This window comes from Helianthus annuus, chromosome 13, assembly GCF_002127325.2.
Source record: "Helianthus annuus cultivar XRQ/B chromosome 13, HanXRQr2.0-SUNRISE, whole genome shotgun sequence".
In the NCBI taxonomy this organism is placed as follows: Eukaryota; Viridiplantae; Streptophyta; class Magnoliopsida; order Asterales; family Asteraceae; genus Helianthus; species Helianthus annuus.
The window spans coordinates 172,339,799-172,350,509 of NC_035445.2; the positions used below are offsets into that span (position 1 = coordinate 172,339,799).

The 10,711-nt window shown below is 34.1% G+C and overlaps 1 protein-coding gene across 2 annotated transcripts; it reads left to right on the forward strand.

The window, feature by feature from the left end:
- Positions 1 to 349: 349 nt before the first annotated feature.
- On the forward strand, positions 350 to 9,006 carry LOC110900384 (rop guanine nucleotide exchange factor 3). 2 transcript variants are annotated; one of them, XM_022147266.2, is made up of 7 exons: positions 350 to 764; positions 3,320 to 3,394; positions 3,668 to 3,822; positions 5,228 to 5,302; positions 6,334 to 6,627; positions 7,745 to 8,077; positions 8,647 to 9,006. In XM_022147266.2, the coding sequence occupies exons 1-7, from the start codon at positions 494 to 496 to the stop codon at positions 8,770 to 8,772; spliced, it is 1,329 nt and encodes a 442-aa protein (XP_022002958.1). In that variant the 5' UTR covers positions 350 to 493; the 3' UTR covers positions 8,773 to 9,006. The 2 variants fall into 2 exon arrangements, with proteins under 2 accessions (XP_022002958.1, XP_022002957.1); XM_022147265.2 differs by having other exon boundaries at positions 351 to 764; positions 3,278 to 3,394.
- The last annotated feature ends 1,705 nt before the right edge of the window (positions 9,007 to 10,711 follow it).

A 10,711-nucleotide genomic window follows, 5' to 3' on the forward strand; every position in this document is an offset into this window, starting at 1 on the left:
CTTATGATAAAAGTATAAACCAAACTAATTACCCACCAAATTAGTTACGTGTTTCTTCAACACCCCTACTACTTATTTGTCTTTGTTTCAAACTTTTGTTTGATATATATTATTCTAAAAACAAAAGAATATATCCTTTTTGTTAACGACCAAACCAATATTTAACAAACAAATATTAAAAAAAAAATGTGTTCCCACTTCCCACTAAGTCATTAAGACGGTTTAGTTATTCTTGTTACAAAATAAAGAAGTTTTCTTTATTTAAATACAACACAATAACAGTCTTTATAAGTTGAACACATCAACAATTCAACATCATCTTCTTGTGTGATTCAAAGTCTTGAAATTTATGATCACAGTTGCAGTTTCTTGAAAAAAAAAAAAAAGTTTTGATCTTGTTGCACACCAAGTGTTTGTTTTAATGCATGACTGAACTCCAAAACATTTTTCTGATCTGGGGTTCTTCAAATTTCAATCTTTACCAATTTCTTTGATGGATCTTGATCAATCTACTACTGTGGAGTCAACACAGAGCGGCAGTTCTTCTTCGGGTTATTGTCGAACTAACTCAGAGATTTCAGGCTTTTCTGAGCATTTAACAGATGATTTCAACAGCTGCTCATCAGAAACAAGTTCTCCTGTATCGTGGCCGGTTACCGGAAGATCACCTTTCCGGCCAACGCTTTCGAGATTCGGAGCAATCAGACATGATCACAAGCTGGAAAAGGATGATAAGCTTAATGATCAGAAGCCTACCGATTTGGGTCAGTTGTTTTGTAATTATTCAATTAGTTATTTATAAAATGTTTTAAGAAAATATAAGAGTTAATTATTGTTTTCGTCCATGTGGTTTGTCAAAAATCACTATTTCGGTCCATTAGTTTAAAAATTGCGATTTTAGTCCCTGTGGTTTCACTTTCGTAATCATTTCAGTCCACCTCGTAATCATTTCAGTCCCTGTACTTAACATAATAATGGATTGAAATGGTTATGAAAGTGAAATCACAGGGACTGAAATGGTTACGAAAGTGAAACCACAGGGACTGAAATCGCAATTTTTAAACTAATGGACTGAATTAGTGATTTTTGACAAACCACAGGGACGAAAACAGTAATTAACTCTTTTAGTAATATAATGCAAAATGTTATGGATTTCCTAATCCAAATTGATATGTATGAATTTTTTTTTTTTTTTTTTACATATATCACATCATTTTGTATAATCAAGTTGCATTGTAGATTAAAAGCAAGAAGAATAAAGAGGCTAAAATCCCAAGTTTGATAGTTTTATTTTAGAGTAAAATGCCATTTTCGTCCCTGAGATTTAGCCAGTTTTGTGACTTTCGTCCAAAGGTTTGTTTTTCCGCATCTGGATCCAAAAGGTTTGAAGTCTTGCCATTTTCATCTGGCTCGTTAACTCCATCCATTTTTCTCCATTAAGTCAGGGGTATTTCTGTCTTTTTTGTTAACTTAAAGGACAATTCGGTCTAAGGGATTCGGTAAGGGGTATTTTAAATAATTGTACATAAAGTGAAATTGACCGAATTGCCCTTTAAGTTAATGAAAAAGACGAAAATACCCATGACTTAACAGAGAAAAATGGATGGAGTTAACGAGCTGGATGAAAATGGCAAGATTTCTAACCTTTTGAATCCAGATACGGAAAAACAAACCTTTGGACGAAAGTGTCACAGAACTGGCCAAACCTCAAGGACGAAAATGACATTTTACTCTGTATGTTAATTAAAAGAGTTAATTATTGTTTTCGTCCCTGTGGTTTGTCAAAAATCACTATTTCGGTCCATTAGTTTAAAAATTGCGATTTTAGTCCCTGTGGTTTCACTTTCGTAATCATTTCAGTCCACCTCGTAACCATTTCAGTCCCTGTACTTAACATAATAATGGATTGAAATGGTTATGAAAGTGAAATCACAGGGACTGAAATGGTTACGAAAGTGAAACCACAGGGACTGAAATCGCAATTTTTAAACTAATGGACTGAAATAGTTATTTTTGACAAACCACAGGGACGAAAACAGTAATTAACTCTTTTACTAATATAATGCAAAATGTTATGGATTTCCTAATCCAAATTGATATATAAGAATTTTTTTTTTTTTTTTGTTACATATATCACATCATTTTGTATAATCAAGTTGCATTGTAGATTACAAACAAGAAGAATAAAGAGGCTAAAATCCCAAGTTTGATAGTTTTATTTTAGAGTAAAATGCCATTTTCGTCCCGGAGATTTAGCCAGTTTTGTGACTTTCGTCCAAAGGTTTGTTTTTCCGCATCTGGATCCAAAAGGTTTGAAATCTTGACATTTTCATCCGGCTCGTTAACTCCATCCATTTTTCTCCGTTAAGTCAGGGGTATTTCTGTCTTTTTTGTTAACTTAAAGGGCAATTCGGTTTAATGGATTCGGTAAGGGGTATTTTAAATGTTTGTACATAAAGTGAAAATGACCAAATTTCCCTTTTAAGTTAACGAAAAAGACGAAAATACCCATGACTTAACAGAGAAAAATGGATGGATTTAACGAGCTGGATGAAAATGGCAAGATTTCAAACCTTTTGAATCCAGATACGGAAAAACAAACCTTTGGATGAAAGGCACAGAACTGGCCAAACCTCAAGGACGAAAATGACATTTTACTCTGTATGTTAATTAAAAGAGTTAATTACTGTTTTCGTCCCTGTGGTTTGTCAAAAATCACTATTTCGGTCCATTAGTTTAAAAATTTGCGATTTCAGTCCCTGTGGTTTCACTTTCGGAACCATTTTAGTCCACCTTGTAACCATTTCAGTCCCTGTACTTAACATAATAATGGATTGAAATGGTTACGAAAGTGAAACCACAGGGACTGAAATGGTTACGAAAGTGAAACCTCAGGGACTGAAATTGCAATTTTTAAACTAATGGACTGAAATAGTGATTTTTGACAAACCACAGGGACGAAAACAGTAATTAACTCTAATTAAAAAATATATTTTTTGCTCACAATAACTGTTATAACATATTTATAAGCTTACAATACTTTTTAATAATTCTTATCGATATTCTTCGAGAAACATGTTCAACGAATTGTATTATTGGTTAAATCAGGGGTTCTATACTTCTATCAGCTTATGATTTGTTTATTTAAATCAGTGGTTGACTTTTTACATCAAATAATCAGTGGTTGACTTTTTACATCAATTAACCAGTGGTTGACTTTTTTACATCAAATAATCAGTGGTTGACTTTTTACATCAAATAATCATGTATACTGCAGAACTAGAAATGATGAAAGAAAGATTTTCAAAGCTTCTGTTAGGCGAAGATATGTCGGGCAGTGGCAAAGGAGTCTCGACTGCTGTTACCGTCTCTAATGCTATAACAAATCTTTATGGTAAGTAGTCGTTTCTTTACAATGTCACAAGTTGTATATTATATTTTGAGTTAATTAATGTTTTCGTCCCTGTCGTTTGTCAAAAATCACTGTTTCAGTCCATTAGTTTAAAAATCGCGATTTCAGTCCCTGTGGTTTCATTTTCGTAACCATTTCAGTCCCTGTGTTAATTACTGTGATTTTTGACAAACCACAGGGACGAAAATAGTAATTAACTCTTATATTTTCATCAACGAGTAAGTTTTCGTATTGTTGAATCTTTGTACATTGTAGTTTCGGTGTTCGGGCAGCACCAGCGGTTAGAACCGTTGTATTCGGATAAAAAGAGAATGTGGAAAAGGGAAATGACTTGCTTGTTATCTGTATGTAATTACATCGTTGAATTCGTCCCAGCATCGCAAAACTTACAAAACAAACCATCTATGGAGGTACAGAAAATAATTTTTGTAAGAGTTAATTACTGTTTTCGTCCCTGTGGTTTGTCAAAAATCACTATTTCAGTCCATTAGTTTAAAAATTGCGATTTCAGTCCCTGTAGTTTCACTTTCGTAACCATTTCAGTCCACCTCGTAACCATTTCAGTCCCTGTACTTAACAGAATAATGGATTGAAATGGTTACGAAAGTGAAACCACAGGGACTGAAATGGTTACGAAAGTGAAACAGCAGGGACTGAAATCGCAATTTTTAAACTAATGGACTGAAATAGTGATTTTTGACAAACCACAGGGACGAAAATAGTAATTAACTCTTTTTGTAATATAGGCATTGTCAAATGGAAATATAAATTCGGGAAAATAAACTGTGATCTTGATGTTTAGGGGTGTAAACACGCCCAGAGGCTCGAGAGCTACTCGTTATCGGCTCGGTTAAAAGCTCGAACGTGCCGAACTTTGACAAGCCCGAGCTCGAGCCTGAAGTAGAACTCGTTTAGTTATCGAGCCCGAGCTCGAGCCTGGAATACAAAGCTCGTTTAGGCTTGCGAGCCTAAACGAGCCTAAACGAGCCCAAACAAAATTTTATTAATAATGCTGATAACATTGTCGAGCCGAGCTCGGGCCGAGCTTTGGCTCGTTTAAGCGATATTGAAGCGAACTCGAGCCGAGCTTTTAGCTCGTTAGAGGTTGTTGTCAAAATAGCTCGAGCCGAGTCGAGTCAAGCTCGAGCTTTGGTTTTTGCATTGTTAGGTAGAATTGGTTTGCATTTACATTTTAAAGTTTTGTTTAAATTGCTTTTTCTTAGGGCTGCAAACGAACTGAACGTTCAACGACCAGTTCGTGAACCGTTCGGCGGGAATCGTTCATTTAATAAATAAACGAATTCGAATAAGAAAATCCTTTTGTTTAGTTGAATGAACGAACATAAACAATGGGCCGCGTTCTCTCATATATGTTCGTGGACATTCGGTGACGTGTTTGTTTGTGTTACATATCTCATTAGTGTTTTTTTAATACTATTTAAACATTTCAAAATTCCGGCAAATAAAATATTTAATAAGTATCAGTGTATTATATATTATGTTCATGAACATTAGTTTGTGTCCGTTTGTGTTCATGAACGTTTGTTTGCGTTCGTTACCTAAAAATTAACAAATGAACAGACACGAACAAAAGATCTCATTCGATAAGTGTTCATGAACAGTTCGTGAACACATATATTTCCTTAACAAACAAACACGAACAAGGTCTTGTTCGTGTTTGTTCGGTTCGTTTGCGGCCCTACAATTATTCTTGTAAATCTTTCGTGCAAGAATAGTTATTAAGTTGATCACTCTTGATTATAATGCATTTTCTGTTATAAAGTTTGTGATAGGTCTTGTTTAAATAATTTTCAGATGATGATTAGCCGGCTGAGATCGGACATAGATATCAACCTTCCTGCGTTAATCAAGCTCGATGCACTTCTCATAGTAAGGCCATTACGAGATATATGTAAATACAAACTTTGTGTTTGGGTTCACTCCGGCGGTTGGGAGGACCGTGCACTATCCCCCCCCCCCCCCCAACTTTGTGCTTGACATTTTTTTTCTAAAAATGTTACTTCCTGAATAACAAGTGTTTATTTTGTATTATAGTAAAGAGTTAATTACTGTTTTCGTCCCTGTGGTTTGTCAAAAATCACTATTTTAGTCCATTAGTTTAAAAATTGCGATTTCAGTCCCTGTAGTTTCACTTTCGTAACCATTTCAGTCCACCTCATAACCATTTCAGTCCCTGTACTTACAGAATAAATGGATTGAAATGGTTACGAAAGTGAAACCACAGGGACTGAAATGGTTACGAAAGTGAAACCACAGGGACTGAAATCGCAATTTTTAAACAAATGGACTGAAATAGTGATTTTTGACAAACCACAGGGACGAAAACGGTAATTAACTTAGGAAACAAAAAGTCAATCCAATGGTTTAAATACTTAAACATTTTCAATTACTTAAACATCCAATTACTTTTTTTTTTGAGTAAAATGTCATTTTCATCCCTGAGGTTTGGCCGGTTTTGCGACTTTCGTCCAAAGGTTTGTTTTTCCGCATCTGGATTTAAAAGGTTTGAAATCTTGTCATTTTCATTCGGCTCGTTAACTCCATCCATTTTTCTCCGTTAAGTCATGGGTATTTCTGTCCTTTTTGTTAACTTAAAGGGTAATTCGGTCTTTTTCACTTTATGTACAAGCATTTAGCATGATGTACAAGTATTCAAAAAACCGAATTGCCTTTAAGCTAATAAAAAAGACGAAAATACCCTTGACTTAACGAAAAAAATGGATGGAGTTAACGAGCCGGATGAAAATGGCAAGATTTCAAACCTTTTGGATCCAGATGCGGAAAAACAAACCTTTGGACGAAAGTTGCAAAACTGGCAAACCTTAGGGACAAAAATGGCATTTTACTATTTTTTTTTTTAATATTGATGAAAATAACTGAATCCTGTGTTTCTGTTGTAGGAAATATTGGATAGTTTTCAAGAAACAGAATTCTGGTATGATGAACAAGGAAGCATGTCGAGAAACTCGCTAAGCGGGTCATTCCGGGGAGCTCCTCAGCCTCAGAGAAAAGAAGACAAATGGTGGCTGCCGCTTCCCTGTGTGCCAGCTGGCGGCCTCTCGGAGACCACCAAGAAACATTTGAGACAAAAACGTGACTCGGCAAATCAAATACACAAAGCAGCAATGGCTATCAACAGCAGCATTCTATCCGACATGACAATCCCACATTCTTACATTTCTTCTCTTCCTAAGGTACTTGATTTTGTCGTAGATTGACCATTGTTGACTTAGGCCTGTAAATGAACCGAACGTTCGTGAACTTGTTTGGCGGGAAGTTCGTTTGTGTTCGCTTATTTAATAAACGAACGAACATGAACAAATTTTTTTGTTTATTTAGTTAAACGAACAAACATGAACACACATTTTGTTCGTTCATTTATGTTCGTGAACGTCTGTTTATGTTTGTTTGTTTGTGTTCGTTTAAATTTTAATAAATACATAAGTACTTATATAGAGGCCAGTTAAGGTACATTACGGCTTAACGTACAACCAGTACGACAGGTAATTACGCACGTTCATTTTAAAATCACGCACGTTATAGATTAAAAAACCCAAATCACGCATGTTGAAAACCATTAATCATGCATGTCATACCTATAATCACGCACGTTGTCGTACGTGAAGTACGTTAAGCCGTAATGTATTTTACACTTTTTCTACTTATATATATATAAATATAAAAATAAGAGTAAACTTCCGTTTTGCTCCCTGTGGTTTGGTCACTTTAACGGTTTTGCCCCAAACCTTTAAAAATAGCCATTTTACTCCCTGATGTTTTGGTTTTGTTGCCAGTTTGCTCCCTGCAGGGAGCAAAATGGAAAAACAAACAATTTGGATGGAGTTAGAGGCAGGGAGCAAACTGGCAAAAAACCGAAAAATCAGGGAGTAAAATGGCTATTTTTAAAGGTTTGGAGCAAAACCGTTAAAGTGACCAAACCACAGGGAGCAAAACGGAAGTTTACTCATAAAATGGTCTTTATTACTACTTACACAAATATAACTAATTAGTAGTCACTAATTTATAAAAAAAAAAAAAAAAAAAAAAAAAAAAAAACACTTTATGTTCGTCAGTGTTCGTTTATGTTTGGTCAATTATGTTCATTTTTGTTTGGTCAGTTAAGTTTATTTTTGTTGTTTTATGTTTGTTTATGTTCATGAACTGTTCGTTTTGGTTTAAACGAACGAACATAAACGAACATGAACATGCCCATTTCCTTAACGAACAAACATGAACAAAAAAATGTGTTCTTGTTGTTAAATGTATACCATGGATAAATAAAGTTATCAAGCAGTAAATCTTTGTTTTCAGAGTGGAAGAACAAGTGTAGGCGATACAATATACCGTTCCATGATTTCTACAAGCAGGTTCTCCGCCGAGTACCTTCTTGATTGTCTCGACATAAGCTCAGAACACGAAGCACTTGAGTTAGCGGATCGGATTGAGGCCTCGATGTACACATGGAGACAAAAAGCATGCTCAAATTATCCGAAATCGTCATGGGAAATTGTTAAAGAGAAAATGGAGGGTGACAAGAATGTGGTACTAGCCGAAAGAGCGGAAATTTTGTTGTTTAGCTTAAAACAACGGTTCCCCGAACTTGCACAAACAACACTAGACACAAGCAAGATTCAATACAATAAGGTAAGTTCATATGAAACCTTTTCGTTTATCATGTACATGATAGGGGTATTCAAGTTCGGATTATCCAGTTTTCAGATTTCCGAAAATTTCGGATAGTGAATATTAATATCTGAACCCGTATCCGAAATTTCGGATATCCGGTTTTTGGACATCTGAAGGATATCCAAATTCATAAAAAAAATTCAAAAAAAACGTTTCGTGCTCTTATACTATATATATTTAAAAAGATTATTAGTTTTCGGATATCGGATAATCCGATTATTCGAAAATTTTAGAAATCCACATCTGAATCCGAAAATTCGGATTATCATGTTCTCAGATATCTGAATTTTCGGATATTTCAGATACGGATTTTCGGATCCGGATTTTTTTGACACCCCTAGTACATGATGGTAACTTGTGAAATGGGATATATTTTTAAAGAAACAAGTGATTGATTGTTCTTGACAAATGTTGTCAAGTGCAATGGTACTTGGTTTGTGTCTTTCTAAGTAATCATTGTTTTTACAAAAAAAAAAAAAAAAAAGTAGAACATTGGTCTAAAAAGTAAAATTGTTTTTTACTTGTAGGATGTGGGACAAGCTATATTGGAAAGCTACTCAAGGGTTTTAGAAGGATTGGCATATAATATTGTTGGTTGGATTGAAGATGTATTGTTTGTAGAAAAATCCATGACAAACCAACAAGAATCTTAGGCCTTACTTTTGTAAGTAGGCCTTACTTTTGTAACATTTTCTACATGCTTTGAAAATCAAACCGGACCAGTTCAAGTTCAATTGGTTACATGTTGGTTCGGTCTGGTTTTCAAAACATTGTAGGTAAGTAAATAGGTATTCTTTTGCTTTGCTAGCAAGTTGTTTCATAAACTTAGGATTGATTAAACCACCTTTGACAAATGACAATACACATAAATGATACAATGGGACTCATATATTTCCCTTTACATTGTCATGATTAGAAAATGTAGTCTTTTTGACCTAGTTCCTCTTTTGGGTACATATGTATACTCATGTATACTTGTAAATATAACGATCATCGCCGCCACTATCACCACTATTGCCACCACGATCAACCCCCTCCTTCCATTCTCGATGAAACATAAGAGGCCCGAAAAAGAATCGGAAAAAAAAAAAACAAGAATTTAATTCTCATCTTTAGACACCCTGCAAATCAACAAACAATAGTCATAAAGAAATGTACTAAAAAAAGAAGTTGATTTCTTAAACGAAATTTAATGTAGCAAAGTTTAATAACTAGGTTATAGGTTAAAGATAAACAGATTAGAGCATTGGTTTCTCCATATAATAAAAAATAATAAGTTTCAATTCTATGTTAAAATCAAGAATCGCCTACAAAGAATTAGAATCTATATTAAAATCGGCAACGGGCTTTTCTGAAAATATAGAACTTCATCATCATACTCGGTAAATCCCATCAATAGCACAGTTAAAGTAGTGTTTGAGGAGAGTAAGATGTACACAGTCTTACCTCTACGACATAAGAATAGATATAAGAATAGAGATGTTGCTCCCAATAAGACACCCGGCTCGAAAATAAAGACCTTATATATAAAATTAATAAATAATTAAAAACATTTAACATCGAAAATTGTAAAATAGAAGTCATACAAAATACAGAAAACAGCCACATGGATTTTACAAAGAAATTCTAGAATTCGAACACAAAAAGAAAATTCAAAAATCACAATAAAAATGCATGTAAAAAATTGTGAGAAATTTTGATTTATTTCCATGAAATCCCTTTGAAATTTTTTTTCTCAAATTATAATGGGGAACAAGGGTTTTGAATTTTTGATATAATAACTTCTTCCTCATAATGAAAATCAAGAACTTGGAAAAAAAAATCCAGAAACTATAACCAAAAATGCTACTAAAAGTCAAAAACAGGTAACAATATCTATTATAACCCTTGAATCAAAACTCAAAAAAAAAAAAAAAAGTTAAAAACTAGAAATTCCAAAAAAAAAATGAGGAAAACTCAAAAACATGGAGCTGACATTATCAAATCAAAATTTGAAACCCTGAATATTCAAAAAACATAATCAAAATTGCTGTCACTGTGTCTAAAATACAAGAAACAATTGTTTTAATAGATGACTATGAATGTCACATAACCAAAAAATTATTCTGAGGGTATGCAAGAAGATCAAAAAATAAGAAATTATATAAAGAATTATGCACAAAAAAATATGAAAACGTCTTCTGGCGTCGAAGGAATTGCACGTATAGAGAATCACATTATGATAACAGAATTTGCAAACTTCAACTGGTCCAATGCCTTTTTATAAAGTTGAGTTAAAATTGTAACTTCACAGCATAAACCAAAAAAGGGAAATCATCTCCAAATTTTCTTACATACGGTTCGGTAAAACAAAGATGGGTCAGACGGTCAAACAATGTGATTACAAAAGAAAAGACATCTAATAACATGTGATGCATCCACTTTCATGCTTGGTTTTAAAAAGCGAGAGGCGCACAAAAGCGACGAGGTCTAAAATTGAGGCGCGAAGCGCAAAGCGGTGGGCTTTTCGTACCCGAGGCGCAAGATGTTTATATAATTTTTTTTATATATCCCATACATATCCCATAGGTTTTTAGCTTCCTTTAACCAAAA